The 27,552-nt window shown below is 35.2% G+C and overlaps 2 protein-coding genes and 1 long non-coding RNA gene across 10 annotated transcripts in view; 2 read left to right on the top strand and 1 right to left on the bottom strand.

The window, feature by feature from the left end:
• adck1 (aarF domain containing kinase 1) overlaps positions 1–27,552 on the top strand; it is a 267,173-nt gene that overhangs the window by 52,652 nt on the left and 186,969 nt on the right.
• On the top strand, positions 161–27,552 carry LOC141378542 (uncharacterized). The gene is made up of 4 exons (XR_012393313.1): positions 161–218; positions 319–514; positions 2,023–2,369; positions 26,251–27,552. It is a non-coding gene; the product is annotated as an uncharacterized lncRNA (long non-coding RNA).
• LOC137488037 (uncharacterized) lies at positions 17,661–23,887 on the bottom strand. The gene is made up of 3 exons (XM_068214479.2): positions 21,884–23,887; positions 20,667–20,807; positions 17,661–20,528 (listed from the first exon to the last, which is right to left on the bottom strand). Exons 1-3 carry the CDS (start codon positions 22,188–22,190, stop codon positions 19,582–19,584), a joined length of 1,395 nt encoding a protein of 464 aa, XP_068070580.1. The 5' UTR covers positions 22,191–23,887; the 3' UTR covers positions 17,661–19,581.

Raw genomic sequence — 27,552 nt, 5'->3', positions numbered from 1 at the left:
ATATTTTCATTTATTTTATTTCTTAAATTATAATGCTAGATGAAACCAAAATCTTGAAAATCCGCCTAGCGACTGTTGAGCTGGAAGGAATAAAGTATTGTGATTGGTTAATTTTCAAGCTCCGCCCACTATGCTGAGGTAGGGTGTAAGCGGGACTTTCAGTGCAGTCGGGAGATTTAGATGAGATGGAAAGATACAGCTTTAGCTGCATAAACAAAGTAAAATTGCCCTTGTTAGTTAAGTGAACGGAGCATATTATCACAAAAGAAGGGCGGAAGAATTGTTAATAGCGTTTTTGGTTGTCTGATTTTCTTTTAGATGGAAGATGGCGAGCCACACAGCTTGAGTCACTGATTTGTATTGGATTTTCAGTGTGTTGCTTCCAGCAATTCGGTAGGACTGCGATTCAGATTTTTTTCCACTTGATATTGGACAAAGAAGAATCTCGATTCCTGTGAATGGGAACATTTGATCTGAGCTCAGCAACGCGAACTGAATGGACATAAAAAAACTGGTGATTCAAAATTCATCAAGAAAATACACATACACTGACAGGGCTCGAAACTAATCGAAATTAATTTTGCTTGGTAGCACCGGTGCTCCTAACTTTAAAAATTTAGTCGCACACACCAATTATGAGCACCGTTATTACAAGTTTTATACAAACTTATTTATTGTATTTGAAATGAACACTAATCAAACTAACTAGCAAAAAAAAACATATATGCAAGCGTGAGGAAAATATGTCTCAACGAAATCCCGTTATCACAAGAAAATACATTTTTATAACAGAACTGAGTGATTAAAGCATACACGAAGCACTCACTGGCCCTGCAAGCACTGCTTGAATGAATCTGTTAACGGTATAACTGTGCTGTTCTCACAAGTGCTGTCTGATATTGCACTGATGCTTTTGACATATACTGTACCTTATTATATGCATACATGTTAATAGCCATACCAGTCTTTTTATGAGTAGCGATATTAGCTTACTCAGTGTAAGTCCGTTTGCGATGGTGTACGTGGAGTTAAATTTGACATAAATCTGCCACTTTCACGGCGGACAGCATTTTAAGATTATATGAAGGATTAAACAGAAGCTCTCGTGCTAGATGTGGCAAACAGTTACCTGAAAATCCCATCCCACAAACTTTTCAAAGCGGACTTGAAGCCAATGGAAGTCTTCTACTCTTGGAAAAGTGTAGATGGTGGATAAAGATTCAGCACATGGTCACTAGTAAGATGTTTCATTAATTGTAACTAGATGGTTTCTAAAAATATATCTGTCCGCGTTATCTTCATTCTCATCTTCAGCGCTTTACAGTTTTTCGCGGTAGTAGCTCTCTGTCATCCCAAGCCAGAAGGTGCTGAGTGATTGACAGCTGATATTAACCAATCATTCGCGTTCATTGCTAGAGCAGTGGTGGGCCAATAAGAAGAGCGCGAAGGCGGGGCAAGCATTACGGACGTGGATTTGTTTACTGCAGCAAGTTGACATGACAGCTGTTTTAAACCATTCCTGAGCGCTGCGTTTAGCGCTTCAAGTGCAGACAGAGAGCTTAGAGATGCATTCTGCGTGAATGTCTCCCGAATCCGCGCATGTGCTGAACATTTTGCAGTAAAAACTGGTCGCACACAACAATTTTAAGCATTCGCAGAATTGCTCCCAAATATATTTTAAGGTCGCATAGATAAAATTTCGGGCGCATATGCGACCAAAATGGTCGCAATTTCGAGCCCTGACTGATATACACACACACTTGTTTATTGTATTGTTTTTGCAATTACTGTTCAAAAGAAAAAATACAAGCAATAATTAATGTATGCAACTTGAGGTTTCAGATTTTATTTATTTACATCGGATTGTGGATTTTACTTATCATTATATATATTTAATTAGCGAACCTAGTGTGTACTTACCTGTACCAGGGTTACATTTGAATGAAATTTTGGGGTAAACTGACTTTTTAATAGTATTATAACACTATATTTTATTCATGCATTATTTTTCCTTCTGCTTAGTCCCCTATTTATCAGGGAGCGCCACAACGCAATGAACCGCCAACTATTCCAGCATATGTTTTATGCAGTGGATGCCCTTCCAGCCGCAATCCAGTACTGGGAAACATCCATGCACTCTCGCATTCTCACACACACACACACACACACACACACACACACACACACACACACACACACACACACACACAAACACTCATACACTACAGCCTATTTAGTTAATCCAATTCACCTGTAGCGCATGTCTTTGGAATGTGGGGGAAACTGGAGCACCCGGAGGAAACCTACTAGAACACAGGGAGAACATGCAAACACAGAAATACCAACTGTCCCAGCCAAGACTCGAACCAGTGAGTTTCTTGCTGTGTTGCTAACCACTTTTATTGTTATAAAATATTATTATAGTAATATATAATCATATATAATATCAGGGTTCAACGCTAAGGATTTTTTCTACTGGCCCGGTCGGGCCAGTGGTTCTGATTTTTACTTGCCCTGCCAAAATTTTCACTGACCCCACCATAAAAAAGAAGTTAATAGCTATTTGACTGTGTGTGACACACACACAAACACACAGTTGATTTCAGAATTACTTGCCTGCCTGTTTATTTTTTCCCCAATTTCTGTTTAACAGTGAGAAATTTTATTCAACACATTTCTAATCATAATAGTGTTAATAACTCATCTCTAAGAATTGATTTATCTTTGCCATGATGACAGTAAATAATATTTGACTAGATATTCTTTAAGACACTTCTATACAGCTTAAAGTGACATTTAAAGGCTTAACTAGGTTAATTATGTTAACTAGGCAGGTTATGGTAATTAGGTAAGTTATTGTATAACGATGGTTTGTTCTGGAGACAGTCTGAAAAACAATTAGCTTAAGGGGCTAATAAATTTGACCTTAAATTTGTTCATAAAAAAATAAAAACTGCTTTTATTCTAGCCAAAATAAAACAAATAAGACTTTGTTCAGAGGAAAAAATATTATCAGACATACTATTAACATTTCTTTGCTCTGTTAAACATAATTTACAAAATATTTTAAAAAGAAAAAAACAACAAAAGGGGCCAATAATTTTGACTTTAACTGTGTATATATATTTACAGTAACTTTTAAAATGTTTTTTTAAGGAAAATTATTCAGTTCATCAAGGCTACATTTATTAAATGTAAAAAAAATATTTTGTTAAATATTTATCAATTTTAAATAAATGCTTTGTTATTGTATGTAGTTTCAAATAAAATTATTACTCCAGACATTATTGCTTTTATTACTATTACCATTAATAAATATAATAATTAATATTAGTGATTTCTAAAGGATCATGTGACTGGAGTAATGAAGCTGAAATTTTATCTTTAAAATCACTGGAATAAATTAAATGATAAACTTCTTTTGAACAGTTATTTAGTGCAACATTTCACAATTTGTATTTATGATGAAATAATTTCAGCCTTGGTGATCAGAAGAAGCTTATTTAAACATATTTAACAGTCAAACTTTTGAGCAGTTGTGTTTAGAATATTTTATAAGCAAAAATGTGCACTTTAATTTTAACAACCCACAGACATCGTCACCAAAAATAACTCAAAGAGGTCAGACTTTCTATTACAGAGCCTCATTTTAATTGTCAGGTTTTGTAAAAATCGATCTATTGAATTAATCAATCTTTTAAAGAAACGTTGGCTAGAATTCTGTATTTTAGGCTTTAATTACAGAAACATAGCAGATGAACCGAGACTGCATCATATCGCAAAGCAGATGTTGATCTTTCTTTCGAGCTGTCAGTGCGGAAATGAACAAAACAACAGGCCTAACACAACATATTATACGATTGAAATATGGAAAAAAAAATTACCAGATAGTAATTTCAGTCAATTTTCCTAACGGATAAACCGAGATCAGGCTGGATAAACAGCTCTTAGTAATATTTCAGCATGCTTTCACTTTCGCATTTACCTGTAAGAATGACATCTCGCCCTGCTCATCATTCTCTCTTCATATAGCCGTATAAATGGCTATTACACGATCAAAATACACTGTGATATAGCCTGGGTCGTTAGTTCGTTGCATTGTTTTGTTTTCTCACTACAATCAATCCGCCCAATAGGTCAGAGACCGTCTCATTCAGGCGATCTCGGACTGATTGATTTGGCGCGGATGCGAGCGCAACTGCTGGATATATGCCAAACAAACCGCGCTAACGGGGGAAACGAGACATATACCGAAACAAACGTCTATGTGTGAAAGCACCGTAAGATTGTATTTGCACACAATTGACAGACAGTCGCAGCAGGCAGCTCTGGCTCGATCTGGCAGGCAACAAGGCAACACTGGCCCGATTGGGCCAGTAACATTCTATACACTGGCCCGAGTGTTTCACATGCTGGCCCCAGGCCATCGGGCAGTCCTTATTGTCGAGCCCTGAATATTAATTTGTAATTGTTTGATCACATTGACTTGCAACATTGCCTTAAAGGCAGAACATTTATTAGATCAGTGGCAGATGGTTTATAAACAATGTTTTGGGAATAAGATTTGGAAGCCCAAAATGTACACACTTTAACTGCCAGTTTAGAGTGCCATGTAGACTAACTGCTCATGTACAGTAATAATTACAGTAGCATAATCATTTTGTTGCTAATGGTGAATAGTCTGGCATAAACTCTGCCTTCCTTGATTTAAGCGTTTGGCTCAGATGTTATTTTCTGATCATCAATTTACCACTCTGAACAAATTCACACAATTAAACCAACGTCAAATCACCGCTGTTATGTTTAAAGCTTTTAGCTGTGAGAACTTTTAAGAACAGAAGTTTTGTGGGTAACCTGGCCAATCTGGATTTTTGGACATTTCGAGTTTTGTTGTTACAACTGACCCAGAGTCTTGTGCACTTACACTTTGCTCTCCTTCATATTATTTACATTAAGACAAATATGTGACATTACAAATAACATTTTATAACATCAGCATCGTCAATCGTTACTAATTCTACAAATCTAATACCTTTAGGAAATAAATCCATTCACATTGAAACAATCATACTAACCATACCTGTTACAATTTAATAATAGTCTTAGAAACATTGTGGCCTTAGGTTCTAGGTAAATACTTTAATAGTCTTAACTTTTCAGCCATTGTAAAGTAGGTGAATAAAAAAACACATTACCATATCGTCTTTTTCAGGATAAAATGGGAAGAAAGCATGAAAATAAAATAAGTGGAAGGATGACGATAATATTCAAGTTTTGAACGTGTTTGTTTTTTAGAATCAAGGGAATAACTAGCAACACAACACCAGTCAAGTAATTCAACACTTTTGAAACAGACAATTGACCAAATAAACTCAACACACAGAAAAACAAACATTTTTTGTAGAACAGGCAGTTATTTGCATTCTTTTACATCTCCTCATTCTCCACCACCAGAATAAAAGGTTACAGTCTTTTCTGCTCTTAAAGCTGCCTCCACATTTTAGCAGGTCTGGTGTGGGGCCATTGATGACTTCTGTCACTTCTTTTGTGGGGATCTGGATTCCTCCACCACTTCTTCTCTGCATTCTCTTTCTTATTCTTTGTCTTTTCCTTCTCTATTTCTTTAAATTTGCTTAAACCAGCAGAATAAAAGCTTGTAGTCTTTACTGCTCTTCCTTGTAGTCTTTCCTTCTGCCTCAACATTGGAGCAGGTCGGGTATGGGGCTATTGATGACTTCTGTCACTTCTTTTGTGGGGATCTAGATTCCTCCACCACGTCTTTTCCTCATCATCCTTTGTTGAATTTCCCCTTGGTCTCCTCCTCTTCTTTTTTACTTTCTCTTTTTTCTCCTCCTCCTCATCTTTCATCTTGTGATTTCTCGGTCTCCTTCTCTTCCTCCTCTTCTTTACCTTCTCTATTTTATCCTCCTCCTTTTCATCTTCCTTGACTTTCTTTTCCTCTATCTTCTCTTTCTCCTCCATTTTCACTATCAAAGTCTTTGTCTCTCCTCCTCCTCTTCCAGCCTCATCTTTTCATTCTCCTTAATTTTCAGACTGATAAACTTTGCCACTGTTATTTGTCTACTGATCTTTTCCTTGAGTCTCTTCTTCTCCTTTTGTTTGTTTTGCAACTTCTTTAATTTGCTTATTTTTAAGACCACATATTCACTTTAGCCCAGTTCAGGGATGTGGGGAACAGTAGCAATAGGTTTCGACTTTCAGATCGGCCACTCAATCTCCTCCCGCCGCTCATCTCCCACCATTGTCCACCCTTCATCGATCTTATCCTTCCTTCTCTTTTTCTCCTCCTCCATCTTCATATTCTCCTCTTTTTCCATCCTCTCATTCTTTGTCATTTCCTTCTCCTTCTCTATCACCTTCACCTCTTCCATCATCTCCTCAACCTCTTCTATTAGCTCCTCCTCCATCTTTTTTTATCTGTTCCTCCTCCACCATCTCCTCTTCCTCCTCTTTCACCATAATTTTCTGCTCATAGATGTCGTTCTCATCATCTGTTGAAAGAGAAATGTACACATTGTACAGTCATTTTCAGGGAGACATTAAACTCCAGATAAGGGGAAGTAAAAATACAGTTTATTTATAATGTTATAGTCTTAAAAATATGTAGTTGCAAAAAATTATAATTTACCATCAGCATGGTCCTGCTGAACTACTGAGCTGCTCTTTCCTTGCAGTGAAATTAAAGATCCTGCCGACAGCTCTAAAGAAAGAGGCAATCCGGCTCTTTTTCTCTTCTTCGCTTTCTCTATCTCATCTGTTATAAGAGAAAAGGTTGCACATCTTTACACACCTTTCCAAAGTCATCTGAGGAAATTAAGAATATATAAACACTTTTGAAACAGACAATTGACCAAATAAACTCGACACAGAAAAACAAACCTTTTTTTTTTTTACAACAGACATTTATTTACATTATTTTACATCTCCTCATTCTCCACCACCAGAATAAAAGGTGACAGTCTTTCCTGCTCTTAAAGCTGCCTCCGCATTGGAGCAGGTCTGGTGTGGGGCCATTGATGACTTCTGTCACTTCTTTTGTGGGGATCTGGATTCCTCCACCACTTCTTCTCTGCATTCTCTTTCTTTTTGTCTGTCTTTTCCTCCTCCTCCTTTGTTGAATTTCCCCTTGGTCTCCTCTTCTTTTTTACTTTCTCTATTTTCTCCTCCTCCTTCTCATCTTTCATCTTGTGATTTCTCAATCTGCTCCTCCTCCTCCTCTTCTTTACCTCCCCTATGTTATCCTCCTCCTCTTCACCTTCCTTTGCTTTCCTTTCCTTTCTTTTCCTCCATCTTCTCTTTCTCCTTTTTTCACTATCAAAGTCTTTGTGCTGAATACCCTTCTGCTTGTTGTTTTCTTTTGTCTCTCCTCCTCCTCTTCCAGCCTCATCTTTTCATTCTCCTCCTTAATTTTCAGACTGATAATCTTTGCCACTGTTATCTGTCTACTGATCTTTTCCTTGCATCTCTTCTCCTTCTTTTGTTTGCTTTGCAACTTCTTTAACTTGCTTATTTTTAAGACCACATATTCACTTTTGCCCTGTTCAGGGATGTGGGGAGCAGTAGCGATGGGTTTTGGCTTCCAGATCGGCCACTCGATCTCCTTCCGCTGCTCATCGTCCACCATTGTCCACACTTTATCAGTCTTATCCTTCCTTCTCTTTTTCTCCTCCTCCATCTTTATATTCTCTTCTTTTTTTCCATCCTCTCATTTTTTGTCATTTCCTCCTCCTTTTCTATCACCTCCACCACTTCCATCATCTCCTCCACCTCTTCTATTAACTCCTCCTCCATCTTTTTTATCTCTTCCTCCTCCCCCATCTCTTTATTTTCCTCTTTCACCATAATCTTCTGCTCATAGATGTCGTTCTCATCATCTGTTGAAATAGAAATGTACACATTGTACAGTCATTTTCAAGGAGACATTAAAGTTCAGATAAGTGGAAGTAAAAATACAGTTTATTTATAATATTATAGTCTAAAAATATGTAGATGCAAAAATGATCATTTACCATCAGAGCATGGTTCTGCTGAACTACTGAGCTGCTCTTTCCTTGCAGTGAAATTAAAGATTCTTCCGACAGCTTTTATTTTTCTTCTTCTTCACTTTCTCCTTCTTATCTGTTATAAGAGAAAAGATTACACATATTTACACACCTTTCCAAAGTTATTTGAGGAAATTAAGAATATATATATATATATATATATATATATATATATATATATATATATATATATATATATATATATATATATATTATGAACACTGACCAAAATCCAAGTCAAGTAAATATTTAGTTTTACTAAGAGATTGGAGAGTAAAGTTGTATCAGAAAACCTGAAAATGAGAAATGACATTAATTTACAGGATTGTTTTATTAAGATGCACTTTAATTCAATAATATCCCAATAATATTCAAGTGAATATTCAAGTAAATATATTAATATAGTAAATATGGTTATTAAATATAGTACTTTTTTAAATTTCACTAATTTAGCATATACTGTTTCTGCTATGTGTTAACTGTGTACCACAGTGATTTGCCTACTGATTAAATAATAGCTGTCTCATATTTCAAAGGCTGCAACCTCTGGAGGATGCATTCGAAGTGCGCTGCATCATCACGGTGTGGCGAAGACAGTCTAATTTAAAAAAAAAAAATTTGAAGTCTCCTTTAAATGCAGTCACTCGTATGGTAACGAGACATACACTAAGAAATGTTTTCTTTTAAAGTCTAATGACTGGGGAAATGTGCAAATGACATAAAAGCAAATAAAATTAGCTAAATAAATTGATACAAGGCACAAAATCAATCTTAACCCTTTGATTAACATGGGCCATATGCAGCCGCCTTAACACTTTCATCCAGCCCGCAAGGGAGTTTTTAAAATGCTGCTTCTGAGTAACGGTTTGGTTCAGAATTAGTAAATTAATGATGCAGTTACAAGTGAACGCCAACTAGCGTTAGCGCAACTAGTTGAATAAGAACACACTCTCAAATATTAAAATGCACTTGACCGTTAATGACTGAAAATGAGTCTGGCAAAAAAGGTTGTCTACTATGCAGAGAAAGTATTGCTGTTTCTAAAGACTACAACCTGAGGGATTGATCACACCAAATGCGCTTTATGCGCTAAGAATCGCCTCTTTTAATTTATTTACTAACAGCCGTGAGGGTTTTGCGCGCTGCTTGTGTGCCCCTTGCATTTTAACCGCCTGTTGCGCCTCACGTTTTTGCCGTAGCAAACTCCAGACTTTGACACCCTTGCGAAGAGAGGGGACCAGCCTCATTGTTCACATTAACACACCTATAATAACATGACTTGGAATAACAAAGACTAAGATTCTTCTCCCGTTTTATCTTATAGTTTTATGATTCATATGAGCATATTAATACAAGCTCAAATGAGATTGTTGTGAATTTGACTCAAATTATATAATAGTTGCTGGTTAAATGTGTTCATTTTTGTCATAGAATACATTTTCCATGCATACATCCACTTTAAAAAGTTATTTTATCAAAGATTTGTGTTTTCATCGAGTTTTATGATGACTGATCTCTATATTCTAAAAGCAGTGCAAATCAGATAAATTAGACATAATAGTAAAATTTAAGAATAGTTTTTTTTGTTAACATGAGATTTGTTCTATCAGACAATATCTTTTCTTTTCTCCACTGTAAAAATTATAACATTAGTATTATATTTTATAAGAGATTATTTTATTGTTTTATGATGATTGATAATTAAATTTAAATAGCAGTGCAAATTAATTTGACTAGTAAATTTGACTTAATAATGAGAAAAAAAATCTGTTTTCTGTTAATGTGACATGTTTCTGTCCAATATTATGTTTCATGCAAACTGCCACTTTAAATAAAAGTTATTTTTGAAGGATTTGACATGTGGCCCTTCACTTGGTTTGCAAAACTTGATGCCCTTGGGTCTAAAAGGTTTGCCCACCACTGGTCTAAAGTGACCCGTCTAAAGTTACTTTTTCCATAACTATTTTATAGCTTGTGCATTGAAGGGTTAAATAGATAATTAACAAAAACAACACACATAAAAACAAAAATATATGTAAATGAATAATAATGTACTGTAATCCTTTAATATTTAATGCTTAATTTAGTTTAATTTTTTTTCATTGAACAGATAATATTTATTTTTTAAATAAATCAAAATTAACAAAATAATCCAGAATCAAGCTATAAGGTGCTGTGACAAAGTGGAGCTTGGTCCCCGCTGAGCGAGCAGCACACAGCTCAAACAAATACACACACACACACACACACACACAGAGCACGGCGCAGCGCGTGCACACACACATACACGCACGCACACACACAAATACACAGAACAGCGCGCGCACACACACACACCCATTCATCGTCGTTGCGTCTTACCTGTTATCCTGCTGTTGGCAATGTGAGTGCACACACGGATCCGATAGCTCATAGACAGTCTCTCACGCATTTTCCACAGCATGACCCCATTCCCTGTCTTCATACACACATACATACATTATTTTGTCCCGTTTGTTTGTTTGTAAAGTATTTCTGTTTGCCCGTTGTGTCGGCCAACCAGAGCAGGCGGCGGCGCCTGCTTATGACGTCATCGCCGGACGCGGCAACACAACGTGGCGGGAATGTTTTTTTTTTTAATTATTTCTTTATTATGCATTAGTAATTTACAAATACAGCAAAAACAGGCAACAAACAAAAATTCCAAAGATAATTGAAATGAAAAAAAAAAAAAAAAAAAAGGAAGATGCCAAAAACAGATTAATAGCTTACAATAGGCAGAGCGTTTACATTTTTTTTACAGCTTTGAGAGACTTCATTAACAGAATCATTTTGTTGACAAGAATCTTATATAAAGGAGGAGATTTTGAAAGTCAATATTTGTTGACAAGGAATTTACCATTTAATATAATAAAATTAACAAAATTGTTAATTTGTTCATCACCATTTTCAAAATAACAGATATATACTTTTGCATTCAATGTTATCAACATTATTTTTGGCAGAATAATCAGAAAAAAAGTCTTTCCAAAGTAATTGCACCCTCTGACAATGAACAAATAAGTGTCATGAGGATTTCTCACAGTTTTTTTTTTTTTTAAATGAACGTTCCTTCTAAAAAGCTGTAAATTTGGAAAGTAGCTCGTTGGTTGGGTATATTTGATGTAAAATCTTTAAGTGAATTTATTTTACTTTATTTGAAATAATAAATTTGTATGGTAGCAGCCATGCTTTTCTCTAAATATTCTCCCATAATAAAAAAATCCAATAAAATTTCCTTTTGGAAAAACTCTATTTTTATCATGAAGTACTTGACTAATGTCTTTGTTAGTATATTTATTAATTAAATTGCATTCTTTATTTTCTATCTTATAAGTTAAATGACTGCACATTAAATTAAAGGGCCATGAAACCCCTCGGTTTGCTAGTTTCAGCTTGTCGCAAGAGTCATTTTGAGGCGTTGCGCCACACTCTTTAATTAGCAAAGGCATTTGCGCTCATATGTGCACCCATAGGCGTTCTGGTCTAAAAAGGAAGCAGATCTGAGGCGCATTGCTGGCGCGTTGCTATTTTGAGAAACTATAATAGATTTTTCATTAGACCAAAAGAAACCCGGTCTAAAGTCCAGCACAGAGTTGCACCTCGCTTACACACCGCTTAATACACACAAGATCTTGAGCAATACGCAAATATCTTTACATATGAAAAAGAATTAAAATATTAAGGATATAATAAGAATATATATAGGATATAAATATAAAGGATTAAAATATTACAAAGCATATTATTTTCTAGCCTACATAAATATGAAAAACCATTGCTTTTATGTCTTCTTCATCTCGGGAGGCTTTTTCATTTCATTCATAACAATTTGCTTTTGTAAAATGTTATTATTATTAGTAGTATTATTTATTAAATCCATATTTATATTTGTTTTATTAAAACAAGCTTAGATTTGCCAACCTGCAGGTTTTAGATCATATGGGGCACAGCTTGTGTTTTAGGATATAACTCAGGTTTTTGAACACACTTTGTTATTATTGTTCATTTATTCATTTGCTGGAAATTAGAACTGAATCTAGAAATAGTTTTAAAACAAATATTTGCACTTAATAAATGAAATTAATTATTTATAGACTAATTGATGTCTGTGCGTAAAGGTTTCCCTATCCACGAGAGCGAAAGTGAAAGTAGATAATTTATCTCTCATTCTTGCGCGGTAGATGCTCTGTTTAACTGTTTTCTGTTAAAAAAAAACTGTTAACTGTTTGCTAGTGAAATGCTCAGTTTTTCCACTTACACTTAATTTACATCATGTAAATAGCATGACTCTTAAAGGGAATGTGAGATGAGACTCTAATTGGTTTATTCTCAAAACACCTATAACTCATTAAGAAAGTAAACTCAGCCCTTTTAGACCATGCGCCACGGCGCAAAGTGGATTTTTCCATCCTTAAATTATCAAAAATGCATTCTGACGCCCTGAAAGCGTTTGCGCCCTGCGTTTTGCGCTCTGGGCATGGACCGTCAAAATAGAGCCCTAAAAGAGTTCTGCTGTTGATACGAACTATAACTTTGCCATCTGAATGAACAAAGACAGGGCACTGATCGCACCCACTTACCAGATCTGTAGACACAGGACTATCAACACCAACTGGAGCTGCGTCTTTTTTAAAAGAAGACAAGTAGCAAATCCGGATTTCACAATTTCCAGATGCGAAAAGCTCTTGAGTAAAAAATGTTCCGTACAAACATATTTCTTCCGCGTATCATGTGCACTGATTTACACTCGAGTCTAGTTGCGCTGTCATAGAGGGAAAATGAAAACAAAATCTTCACTGCAGCACATTATAAAAGCAATATTAACGACCCGTATCTCCAAACAATTCTTACAGTATTCTTTTTTCACTTCTTTTAGCAACACAACGTGCCGTCTCTCTGCCGTCTGAACACTTTCAGGTACAAACAGTCTTCGAAGCTAGCATGCATATTAATGAAGTTGCACCGCATACACAATAGAGCGCGCTGATTGGTTTGAACCAAGTCTTAAACATGAATGAATGCAGCACACTCAGAGACGTAATAAGGTACTCCTAGGTACAGACAACCAGTCTACAAGCTGGAATACACACAAAGATCTCATGGCCATGACGCATCTTCAAAAATTTGTTACGCAAGTACGAATTTGCTCGAAATAATACAAAAACAACCACTATTCACTTTTTATTGAAATATTTGTCCTAATAGTGTTTTTAGCAGTGTGGGACACATATACGACTGTCAACAGCTCAAAAAATGTGTTTTGGTGTTGTATGACCCTATAACAAGTCCCAAGGGGATAGCTTTGATCACTGTCGAAAATTCTTCAAATTTAATAGGAAAATTTAACTTGGATAAAAATTATTCATGTAAATAAATCCTTAAAGAGCCCATATTATGGGTTTTTGAAAATGCCCTTCCATGTAGTGTGTGACGATCGTAAGGTTTTGTTAACCAGTGTCCACTAGATGGAGGTGTTCTATGATCTGGTATTCTTCTGGAGTTTTGAACAGGTGCGGTGTTACCTGTGATGTGCGTTTGGATAAAAACCAAGAGAACAGGACTGCGGGTGTTCATCCTTCCCTCTTCAGTTTTGGAGTTTTTTTGTTTTCTTTTCTTTATATTCATGTATCATTTGACTTAATTTTTGATTAAATATATTTAAGTTAATTTGATTTTCTGGTTTGGATCTTTATTTGGTTTTGTTGCTACTTTCTTGAGCCAGGAGGTTGTAACAAATGTCACTGAGAGAGGCTTGGGGATATTTTTCGAGTATTGAGAAGTTTTTTGAACTGAAGAGGAAAGGATGTTCCTGCTAAAGACTAGAGGTGAGTGAATGATTTCATTATAATGCCAATAAAGTGTTGTTTAAGGCGGATTTGACCGTCAAAGCCACGTGAACTCCCGTGTTAGGTTGTAGAGCGCTTAACGCTGTTTATTATTTTAGTTTGTTATTTTGGTTTGTTGTTTTTGGTGTGTCGGACGCGGGTAGGCGGACTAGCCGCTGAGCTGCATGTGGGCGCACTGAAGACTAGGGTTGAGTTATTTATTAGATACGGGAAGGCTTTATCTTTTGGCATTGTGATGAAATCTGTACCGCTCTAGTCTTACTTTTTGTCTTATGCCGGTCCATGTGCGATTGGGTAAGTTTTTCTTGTTGTTTGGATTTGTTAAAATTATTTCGTTAAAATGGATCAGTTAAAGCAATTTATTGCTGCCCCCACATTGGAGAAATTGGATTCTCTTATTAAAGAGCAACTGCTTCATTTTGATTTTTAGATAGCCAGTTCTAAGAGCGTAAAAATAAAAATGCTTCGCGAGATTGTAAAAGAGAAATTATTAGAACGGATGATATTAAGTGAGGATGTGCCAACCGAAGTTTCTGTAGAGAGTTCATCAACGCCACTTGCTACAGCAAGTTTAGCACAGAGTGGGTTATCTTTTGAGCAACAAATAGAAATCCTAAATATGCAGAGTAAAGAACGCGAACTGGATAGACAGCTCGAGTTAGAAAAACTAAAGCTTAAAGAACGAGAGCAAGAACGTGAATACGAAAAATTTAGGTATGAAAAAAAGATTCAGGAAGCTAAATTAGCTCAGGAGGCTGATAGATTAAAACTGTTGTCTGAGGGAAATGTAAATCTGTCAACTAAAGATGTAAATATTTTAAACATGAATAGGTTGTTGCCCAAGTTCGATGAGAAAAATATAGAGGTTTTCTTTTCTCTGTTTGAGAATGTAGCAGATGATCAGGGTTGAAATGATGCAAAACGCACGCTCTTGTTGCAAAGTGTGTTAGTGGGTAAAGCCCAAGACGCATTTATTTCGCTGTCGTATGCAGGCAGAAAAGATTACAAAATTGTGAAAGATGCAGTATTAAAAATCTATGAGCTTGTTCCTGATGCTTATCGTCAGCGTTTTAGGGGATGGAAAAAGGGAGAGCGACAAACTCACGTTGAAGTTGCGAGAGAGCTTTTATGTCATTTCAATCGCTGGTGTGTTTTTTTAGAGATCAAGTCTTTTAAAGATCTTTGTGACCTGATAGTTTTGGAGCATTTGTGTTAATACACAAAAATTCAGGTAATTATCAGAGAGATCGTTCTTATGAAAACTCGGGTAGATCTGCGTCATCGCGGGGTGAGTACACCAGAAAGATCTAAATTCCACATGTAGATATTGCCTAGATAAGGGTCGCTGGAAAAATGAATGTCCGGTGTTGAAGGGCAAACACAAGCCCAATTTGAAAGCTGTCGGGTTTGCGTCCACATGTGTTTCAGATGACACAGCGTTGTCTGGGGAAATTCCTGACCGCAGTCAAGATCCTTTAAAATTTTCGCCAGATTATGGTCCGTTTATTACTTCAGGGCTCGTTTCGTTGAGTAAAAGTTCTTCTTAAAGTGCCAGTTAAAATCTTACGTGACACTGGGTCTTCTGAGAGTTTTATTTTGCACTTTTTCAGTTCTTTACAATTAAATAACACAAGTACTGGGGAATTAGTTTGTAGTACAGATATAAGCGCTGCACTAATTGTTATGGTAAAGTTTAAAATCACTGTTTAATAGAACTTGACACTGGTAAATGTTGTAAAAATGACATTGTGTAACCAATGGGTGGCGACAAACATGATTCAAAAATGATTCACAATTCTCACGATTCTCAAATTAAGGCCGGAAAAGCCTTGCATTTGGTATACAAAGTCTTGAATTTCGTTACAAAGGTCTTAATTTTATTCATTTTTTTGCCTTTCCTAAGATTAAGTTTATACCATAACAAAATTAACTGTTACTAATGTAGGTTAATACACACACACACACACACACACACACACACACACACACACACACATAAAGTATGCTAAAGTATAGTATGGTATTTACTATTAGTTCATGATAGTTATTAATGATATTACATTAGGGTGTAATTTATTAATGAAGAGTTGTAAATATATATACAATATAATGCTTATTGCAAAGTATTTCCCTCTTCTATAAATTACTATAGTATTTTAATTGTGTAACACCTGGTTTTATTTGATTTTTTGTTTTTGCTGTTAATAACATAATTTGTTTCTGTTTGGTACAGCATATTATTCACAATAAATAACTGAGTTATGTTACATTTACAGTTTTATTGATCACTAAGATATGATTGACTCGGATTTAAGTTGCTTCGATTTAAAAATGAAAATTGTAATTTTTAGTGTAGTTAAGCTACATTTTGAGCAGAGTAGCTTATAGCTTAGCTCACTACATTTTCAAGTAGCTTGCCCTACACTGCCCTTACAGCAAAGGAACATCCTATCTTACTGTGGCTCAACACCAACTCTGCAGGCAGATGTGATGTGGGTCCTTAAAACAATCTCTGGGCACCACTCTTACACATCGAATGAGAACATTACAGAGGTTTTCAAAACCATGTTTCCTGACTCTAAGGTTGCAGCTACATTCTTATACGGAAGCAACAAAACTGCATATATTACTTTATTCAGATCCTTTAAAACTAAGAACTGACTGACCAGGTCAATAAGGCCAACGGGTTTGTGGTCATGTTTGACCTTCAGTTGGACCTTTATGTTCACTACTGGGTGGATGACCACACTGTTGCGTATGTATTACATATAACTGAAAATTGAAATTAAATGCTTTATTTAATTTAAGTAGCCCACTTGTACATAATTATTTTCTAGGGTTCAAACTTTATACAGATTTGACATTTTCCCCTCATACTTCTGTCGGAATGGGTACGAAGTTGGCATTGAATTTAATTTAAAATGGCATTGAAAAGGTCTTAAAAAGCCTTGAATTTCATTTGGAGCATCCTGGGGGTAACATGTTACTATTCAGTAAAAATTATAATAAACATATTACATTGTTTACAGCATTCAAATTTGATGCAAGGAGCTCAAAAATGCAATTCATTTTTAAACCTCAAAAGTCATGAGGTTGTTCTAAAACATTAAGCAGGGTGTTTCTCCCAGAATGATTAAAATATGCTTATGTTCATGAAATATGTTCAGTAAAACACAAATTACTTTTTAAAATAATGAATATTTTTTAAAATAATGAGTATTTGATTTATTAGATGAATCAAAGTCAGTGGAATGCGTTTGTGAATGAAATTTGAGGGTAACCTGACCCTTTTAATAATATTATAATACTATATTTTATTCATGCCGTATTTTCCTCTTTGCTTAGTCTGCTTAGTTCTAGCTTAGTATTTATCAGGGATTGCCACAATGGAATGAACCGCCAACTATTCCAGCATTTGTTTTATGCAGCAGATGCCCTTCCTGCCGCAACCCAGTACTGGGAACTATCCATACACTCTCGCATTCACACACCCACTCATACACTACAGCCAGTTTAGTTAACCCAATTCACCTGTAGCACATGTCTTTGGAATGTGGGAGAAACTGGAGCACCCGGAGGAAACCCACTAGAACACAGGGAGAACATGCAAACACAGAAGTACCAACTGTCCCAGCCGAGACAACAAACCAGTGAGCTTCTTGCTGTGTGGTGACAGTATTAACCACTTTTATTGTTATAAAATATTATAATAGTAATGTATAATCATATAAAATATTAGTTTGTAATTGTTTGATCACATCGACTTGCAACATTGCCTTAAAGGCAGAACAGTTATTAGATCGGTGGCAGATGGTTTATAAACACTGTTTTGGCAATTACATTTGGTAGTCCAAAATTTTAAAAGTATCTGGATGCAGCCTTTATGATGCAAGCTGAGATAGCATCACTCAGAAATACAATGTCAGACACAAAGCACTCAAATGGAGCTAGCGACGTCATTGTGAGGAGTAGGGTTAGGGGTGGGGTTAGGTGTTAAATTGCAACAAAGTGTCTGAGCCGTACGTGCAATAGCAGCTGTATGAGACGGGTTCATCCGCATGTCTAGCAGGTATATAAGGTTTCCATACCATGCAGTTGACCAGCCAAACATTAACGCACAATTTGCAGCGGTCGCCGGTTTTCTCAATGTAATCGGAGCGATCTACTGCACACACATTGCTATAAAGGCGCCATCTGAAGAGGAATTTGCATTCGTGAATCAGAAACATTTCCATTCAATAAATGTGCAAATAAAATATGAAAAATATTTTTTTCATTTGTTATTAGTTCCGGAGAACAAACTTGCAAATAACACAGTTTTCTCTGGTCTACCTCCGAAAGCAGCATCTCCAAATCACATTCTGTTCAAAGTTTCTCTTTTTGCTTGCTTTTGCCATTGCTTTTTCGTAGGGTTTTGCCAAAGTATAGTAATAAGCATATAATTATACAGGGGAGGGAGCAGGGAGGGGTTTTGCTCTCGTTCGCGTGCGCTCAGTTTTACGTTCATTCGGATGTACAAAGAGAATATGCGTGGGTTTCGCACATTTACAGCTTTGTGCGTCCGCAATGTTTTAGTATGATTTCAACGCAAGTCTTCGTACATGAGGCCCTAGGTCTGCATCCAGACCCCTCTTCCAAAATTTACACACTTTAACTGCCAGTTTAGAGTGCCATGCAGACTAACTGCTCATGTAATGTAATAATTAAAGTAGCATAATAATTTTGTTGCTAATGGTGAATAGTCTGGCATAAACTCTGCCTTCCTTGATTTAAGCGTTTGGCTCAGATGTTATTTTCTGATCATCACTTAAAATGACCAACAATTTACCACTCTGAACAAATTCACACAATTAAACCAACGTCAAATCACCGCTGTTATGTTTGGAGCTTTTAGCTGTGAGAACTTTTAAGAACAAAAGTTTTGTGGGTAACCTGGCCAATCTGGATTTTTGGACATTTCGAGTTTTGTTGTTACAACTGACCCAGAGTCTTGTGCACTTACACTTTGCTCTCCTTCATATTATTTACATTAAGACAAGTATGTGACATTACAAATAACATTTTATAACATCAGCATCGTCAGTTTGTTGGTTCTAAACAGAAACTTCAATGTAGCATCATGAAATTTAGCCACAGTTTCAACTGTCAATCAAACTTAACTGATCAATTATACTCGAATTACTAATTCTACAAATCTAATACCTTTAAGAAATAAATCCATTCACATTGAAACAATCATACTAACCATACCTGTTACAATTTAATAATAGTCGTAGAAACAGACTGGCCTGTGATTCTAGTTAAATGCTTTAATAGTCTTAACTTTTCAGGCTTTGTAAAGTAGGTGAATATTAAACACATTACCATATCGTCTTTTTCAGGATAAAATGGGGAGAAAGCATGAAAATACAATAAGTGGAAGGATGACGATAATATTCAAGTTTTGAACGTGTTTGTTTTTTTAGAATCAAGGGAATAACTAGCAACACAACACCAGTCAAGTAATTCAACACTTTTGAAACAGACAATTGACCAAATAAACTCGGCACAGAAAAACAAACATTTTTTTTGTACAACAGACATTTATTTACATTATTTTACATCTCCTCATTCTCCACCACCAGAATAAAAGGTGACATGCTTTCCTGCTCTTAAAGCTGCCTCCGCATTGGAGCAGGTCTGGTGTGGGGCCATTGATGACTTCTGGCACTTCTGTGGGGATCTGGATTCCTCCACCACTTCTTCTCTGCATTCTCTTTCCTTATGTCTGTCTTTTCCTCCTCCTCCTTTGTGGAATTTCCCCTTGGTCTCCTCCTTCTCTTCTTTTTTGCTTTCTCTTTTTTCTCCTCCTCCTCCTTCTTCTTCTCCTCCTCCTTCTTCTGCTCTTCTTTCATGTTGTGATTTCTCCGTCTCCTCCTCCTCCTCTTCTGTACCTTCTCTATGTTATCCACCTCCTCCTTTTCATCATTCTTTACTTTCTTTTCCCCCATCTTCTCTTTCTCCTCCATTTTCACTATTAAAGTCTTTGTGCTGGATACCCTTCTGTTTACTGTTTTCTTTTGTTTTTCCTCCTCCTCTTCCAGCCTTATCTTTTCGTTCTCCTCTTTAATTTTCAGACTTATAAACTTTGCCACTGTTATCTGTCTACTGATCTTTTCCTTGAGTCTCTTCTCCTCCTCTTTTTGTTTGTTCTGCAACTTCTTAAGCTTGCTTATTTTTAAAACTACAAATTGATTTTTGCCCAGTTCAGGGATGTGGGGAACAGTAGCCATAGGTTTCGGCTTCCAGATCGGCCACTCAATCTCCTCCCGCCGCTCATCTCCCACCATTGTCCACCCTTCATCAGTCTTTTCCTTGCTTTTCTTTTTCACTTCCTCCATCTTCATATTCTCCTCTTTTTCCATCCTCTCATTCTTTGTCATTTCCTCCTCCTTCTCTATCACCTCCACCTCTTCCATCATCTCCTCCACCGTTTCCATCATCTCCTCCACCTCTTCTATTAACTCCTCCTCCATCTTTTTTATCTCTTCCTCCTCCACCATCTCCTCATCTTCCTCTTTCACCATAGTCCTCTGCTCATAGATCTCATTTTCATGATCTGTTGAAAGAGAAATGTACACATTGTACACAGTCATTTTTAAGGAGACATTAAACTTCAGATCAGTCAAAGTAAAAATACAGTTTGTTTATAATATTTTAGTCTAAAAAATATGTAGATGCAAAAACAATCATTTACCATCAGAGCATGGTTCTGAGCTGAGAGTACTGAGCTGCTCTTTCCTTGCAGTGAAACAAAAGATTCTGCCGACAGCTCTGAAGAAAGAGGCAATCCTGCTCTTTTTCTTCTTCTTTTTCTTCTCCTTCACCTTCTCCCCATCTGTTATAAGAGAAAAGATTGCACATCTGTACACACTTTTCCACAGTAATTTGAGGAAATTAAGAATATATATATCTATTATAAACATTGACCAAAATCCAAGTCAAGTAAAATATTTAGTTTTACTAAGAGATTGGAGATTAAAGTTGTATCAGAAAAGCTGAAAATGAGAAATGACATTAATTTACAGGATTGTTTTATTAAGATGCACTTTAATGCAATAATAGCCCAATAATATTCAAATAATTATTTTATATATATATATCATTAAATATAGTAATATTTAAATTTCACTAATTCAGCATATACTGTTTCTGCTATGTGTTAACCGTGTACCACAGTGATTAGTCTGCATCGAAGTGCACTGCATCATCACAGTGTGGACAGTCTCATTTAAAAAAATTCAAAGTCTCCTTCAAAAGCAGCCTCTAAATGCTTTCTTTTTTTCCCAGGTATTAATGAACACAACCTGTGTTCACAATATTCATTGCGTGCTGATAATGGCAGGATATGTTTAATAGAAATCTCCAGATTAAATGTATGAATTAGGATTATTTTACTTGGATATCTAAACGCATGTTAAAAAAACAAATAGAGTAGGAAATGTCTTACTAAAAAGTGATTATATAGACTGTTTACATTTTTATGTGTACATGTGTGGATCAAAGGAAATCTATTTCTAGCTTTTGGAGACCTTGATTTGCCCTCGAATAGCTTTAAAAAAAGTTTTAAAATCACTTTGATAAAAGTCATTACAAATGTTATTATTGCTTATTAACGGTTGCCTGTTGATGAGATCTGTCCTCTGTAGGCTAAATAGTCTCATTTCAAAACACTTGATTTGGCCAACATCATAAATATGAACTAATAATGCCAGTAGTTATTAAAAACAAATAATTATCACATTTGCATCCTGCTATAGCCCCTTCAGGAAAACAGCAATTCAACCAGCTGTCTATTATACTGTACAAACATTTACACATTTAAATATTTACCCTCTGCCAACATTATTTTTTAATAGTAAGTTATGTTGGGAAAACCCTAAATATTCATATTACAATGTAAATATGACTCACTACTAGTGCTGTTTATAGGTGTTTCAAGCTGCACTTTTTTCTGGCTCTGGGAGTCCTCGCAGGCTTTAGGGAAGGAGACCTTCTCAAGTTCTACTCTCACTCCGTCTTCCTCCATTTCAGCAACCGTTGTTGCAGGTTCGAGATCCAGTGTTGAGGATGTAGTATCTCTATCACACTGGTCGGCCATTAAATCAATTGGTAGAAGGTTTCGGGTATTCACCTTGAACCACTCAGATGTTCGGGGTTTGCACTCGCTGGACAGCTGGAATACTGTGAGGATTTCGGTCTTGCACCGTGAATCACTCATTGAACAGAGATGTTTTATAGCTAAGACAGCGATAAAACACTGGAAAACAAAAGTATTCAAAAACACTACAAAGCCAAAAGACACAACCCGTTCACTGTCACTTCAACAAACCAACAAGAGCTTCTTTAGGATGCAAGAATTCTTGTACACTTTGCAACATTCCATTCTTATAGAACATGTTCTATCATCACTATGGTAACGAGGCATACACTAAAATGTTTTCTTTTGAAGTCAAATGACTGGGGAAATGTGCAAATGACATGAAAACAAATAAAATCCACTAAATAAATTGATACAAAGCACAAAATCAATCTTAAATAAATATTTAATTAGAAATTGATATAACTGTAGACAAAGAAGCACAACAAATGAAACATTGGTTGTTTTTTTGAGAAACTCAAACCACAGAACTGTCATATATTGACTGAAATAATTTAAATTAAATTAATTTGAAATGTTCTCCTTTAATGTCATCAATCCAGCATGACATACTGCAAATATACATGCCATATAAGAAAAAAAAAAAACTTTTGTCATTAGTGTTTTTCCAACAATGTCATGTGTGGAGCGCAAAACAACGCGCAGAAAAACAAAAATCAAAAAAATATACATTAAGGATTAATAATTTAGTTTAATCCTTTAGTATTTAATCCTTCAGTTAGTTAAATAATTTTCTTTTCTTTGAACAGTTTATGTATATTTTTAAATAAATCAAAATTAAGAAAATAGTTTAGAATCAAGCTGTACTAAAACCTAAACCTAATTACTACGTTTACAAATATTAATAAGCAGCAAATTAATAGTTTATTGAGGCAAAAATCATATTTAATGCTTAAATAAAATGTGACCAAAAATAAAATGCCTAAATAGTGACTTTTATAGACTTTTACAGCTTACACCGCGCTATACTTGTCACGGATTATATTCATGATTTTTGGGTCAGTTGTTTTTGCAAAAAAAAAAAAACTTCTACTGTATCTTGACATATATGGATAAAGTTTATGTTTCAAGTGTAGGGTATATAACACTTCAGCTTGTGTTGAGTCATTTTGAGTTCTTTCAATGAGTTATATTTAGTTTACAGTGACATTTATCATCTTAAGCATAATCTTTTGCCTAACATATAGTAGGAGATTTCAAAGCGGAAACCTAATTACCCAAATTGGTAATAGCATCAAATAGTGGAAAAGTGTCTCAAAAGAAAGAAAAATACACCAAAAAACTGTTTTTTTATTTTTATTTTGGTGTTGTGCCTCTATCATCGACATATATTTTTCAAGACACTTCTATACAGCTTAAAGTGACATTTAAAGACTTAAGTAGGTTACTACTAAGTTCACTACTGTAGGCAGGTTGTGGTAATTAGGCAAGTTATTGTATAACAATGGTTTGTTCTGTAGACTACCGAAAAAAAAATTAGCTTAAAGGTTTAATAATTTTGTCCTTAAAATGGCTTTTAAATCAATAATAACTGCTTTTATTCTAGCCAAAATAAAACAAATAAGACTTTCTCCAGAAGAAAAAAATATTATTAACCATACTGTGAAAATTTGCTTGCTCTGTTAAACATGATTTGGGAAATATTTAAAAAAGAAAAAAAAATCAAAGATACATTCATACACACACACACACACACACACACACACACACACACACACACACACACACACACACACACACACACACACACACACACATATATATATATATATATATATATATATATATATATATATATATATATATATATATATATGTATACACACAGTGCTCAGCATAAATGAGTACACCCCTACACCAATTTTCAAATTAAGTTATGTGAAATAAAATAAATAGACACAGAAAAAAGGTATTGAACACATGAAGGAAGCGAGGTGTAGAAATGCAGTGAAAGCCTAGACAGCAGTTGAAATGTCTCAATAGTTATTCAGCAACCCTCTGGCTTTTATCAGTGTAAATTAATATCAGCTGTTTCAGTCGAACATCTACATTTCCAAGAAGATGAAGATGAAACCAGAGTGGACAATTCAGCAAGACAATGATCCAAAACGCAGCCAAGGAAACGCTTAAATGGATTCAGAGAAGGAAAATCAAGCTGTAGAATAGCCAAAAACCTGACTTGAATCTAATAGAAAATACAAATTAAAGATTAGATTTGATAGACGAGACTAGCAGCAGAACCATCAAGATTTTTACACTCTGTTGAAGTTTGTGAAAAACTCACACCTGAGCAATTCATGTGACTTCATTCTCCATATAAGAAGCGTCTTTAAGCTGTCATTACCGTTTTTATATAAAGTATTAAATACATTTTTAATAGTTTTAGTACTTTGTCCTTGTGTCATTTTATTGTTCTTACACCTAACTCATTTTTCAGTTTTTGTTTTTTTGTTTTGTTTAATTTTTATGTTTGAATTTTATGTTTGTATCCATGTTAACAGGTCCTTTAAAATATTTTTCCCAGAAAAGAAAACATGACTTGTTCAATTCTTTCCCCACACTGTATATTTTGGTGCATTTGAACAAAACAGATTTAGTAAATGAATAAATTTATTAAAATATTATTTTAGCTACAGAACATCTTTAGAAATAGATACATTATACATTTAAATTAATTTGCATGTACATTTTATTATTTACATCAAATACATTTTTATTTAATATGTTTCTCTAACATATAAATTTGTGCTTATAATTTTTGGACGGTTATCCTAAGTTGTTAGACTAGCTATAGATTTGTCTTTAGTAATGACTAATCTAATGTATATGCACAAATATAATATTGTAAATTGCATCCTATAGAAAATATGAATTAAACAAGAGATTTGTGAAGGGTGTACTCATATATGCTGAGCACTATATATATGTTCTTATGTACAAAGTGTCTTTTTTCTAATTGCACCATTGAGCTGAATCAATGTTATTTTGTTCCAGTGTGTTCTTGCGTTTGTCTATAGTGACAAATTAACTTGAAACGTGAGCGGTAACGATAAGCCTGCATAGCAATTTAGTTTTCTAGGTGGATAATGATATCGCGGTCATTTAGATCTTTATCACAATTTGGATGTCGTACCATCAATAGTTCTGCTTGACAATTTTATTGCAGCCCTAATGGACATCTAGAAGCTTTGTCATGTGATCTGGACCAGTTTTTGAGTCACTGAAACCGAAAAATCACAGCACAAATCGTTTCACAAATCGTCTCTCTGGACTACTGAAGCATGGTGGAGCCGTACATGAAAATTATACATGGCTGAAAGCTAAATTGCCTTATGTTCCCACTCTCTCTCTCTTATTCTCTTTCTCTGTTTCTTATCTTCTCCTTGCATTAGACAGTGGGTTTCTATATGTGGTGCGCAGTACATTGCACGCTCTATAAGAGACTTGGTTTATGGTGGAAGCGTACAGTATGTGCAAGTCAATGGGAACGGTAGAAAAGGCTAGTCTGCACATCCATCTGCACTCTTGGAATTTATTATCTCAAAGCTTTCAGTAAAAAAAGGCAGATAATTAGCTGCAATGGAGGGAGAAAGCACTCATTGTAGTTACTGGCTTTTAGCTTCACTCTACATTAATTAATGGCGGTCTCTCGTGATGTGAAAAAGCGGGAGTCTTTTAAAGGTCCATTACTGTTTCTTGGCTTCTCTGACCAGCAGACGCCGACAGCTAAATGTTTATTCGTACTGTCTGCGTTTTATAATTTTTGCCTTTGACTGAACTACAGTATACATGTGCCGTGTATGACGAGAAGATTTTGTTTGCATGATGAATGGAAAACTTTGTTCAATTCTATTTTTAAATAAACTAAATAACTATAAATATATTTTAACTTTTGTTAACAATTAAGTAAAAGCGGGATAATTGTAAGATTAGTAGACTAATAAAACCAGACCATTAGCAGATTTAGGCAGTTAAATTAAGTTTTTTATAATGCAATTGCAGCTCCCCTTAAATGTGTGCTATTTGCAAAACAAGTACAGTATATGTAGTTTTTGAGAATTATTATTATTATTATTTTTTTGTGATTTTCATTCATTCTTTCATTTTCTTTTTGACTTAGGCCCTTTATTAATCTGGGGTTGCCACAGCGGAATGAACCTCCAACTTATCCAGCACATGTTTTACGCAGCATATGCCCTTCCAGCCGCAACCCATCACTGGGAACCATCCATACGCACTAATTCACACAAACACTCATAAACTACGGTCAACTTTAGCATACTCAATTCACTTGTACCAAGTGTCATCCAGGGAATTCTGGGAAAGTCAGTTTACAGTTATTTACTGTATACAGTATATTATGGAAAACTAGTATTAACCAGGTACATTTTTATACTGTAGCATTTTTACTTTATTTTAACCATTGAAACTACAGACATTTTTTACATGTGTAAAAAAGGTGTGATACAGTATAAGTTACCACAGCGACTATCCTCGATCAAAACCAACCCACTTTCTTGAGCCTGAAAACTCAGAGTTTGCTCAAACTAAGCACAAACTTAAAATGGGTAAAAACCCAAAACAGCTTTGTACAACAGACCTCAGGATTCCCGATCATATTCAACATATTGAATATTTACAATTAGACCACCTCTTGATCGACTGAAGGCTACAAACCTTGTATTTCCAGTTCTGCTTTCAGACATACAGTACTTGTTCATGTTTGGGTAATTTGCTGAAGACTCTGTGTGTTTCAATGCTTGTATCTGCATCTTGGAGAGCCTTGTGTTTTAAATGAGAAGGATGTGATGCTGATTAGCACAGACTGGCATAATCAGAAAACAAGAAGAGGAAAGAAATTGTGTTCCTGTTTAATGTCATATTTGGCAACCTTGGTGAACGTACTGATGATTATACCCTAAGGCTGACAGCTAAAATAGACCACTGTTTACCCAGACCTACGGAAATACATTTATTAGAATTAGCCACAGTTCTTCATATTTGGTCTATTTTTTTATTCATTATTGTTTATAATTTGTTTCTCTTTTTGGGCATTTTTTTTAACTTTAAATAAATGTGTCCAGATTAAATTGTGACTTGCAGGGTATTACTTTTGCCCAAACCAGTCTCAATCCTAAGAAATTTCTGCCACCAGTTGCACAACATGTAAAGTCAGTTTATTTTTATGAAGACCAAGTGTTATTTATTTATTATTTTAGTCTTTATTTGTTTTGTTTTTAGCTGAAATCTGATTTCTTCTTCGCAAATATTGACTTTACGTTTCTGTTTGTATGATGGAGAAATATTGTAAGTGTTTAAAATTCAAATTACAAACAACATTTTTACTGTTTTTGTTATTTTATTGTTGTTTTTGTCTTAATCTTTAGACTTTACTGCCGCCAGTTGTACCATAAAGTCAGAT

This window comes from Danio rerio, chromosome 17, assembly GCF_049306965.1.
Source record: "Danio rerio strain Tuebingen ecotype United States chromosome 17, GRCz12tu, whole genome shotgun sequence".
NCBI lineage: Eukaryota > Metazoa > Chordata > Actinopteri > Cypriniformes > Danionidae > Danio > Danio rerio.
The sequence above is the reverse complement of the archived record's forward strand: the minus strand, read 5'-3'. Positions and strand labels throughout refer to the sequence as shown.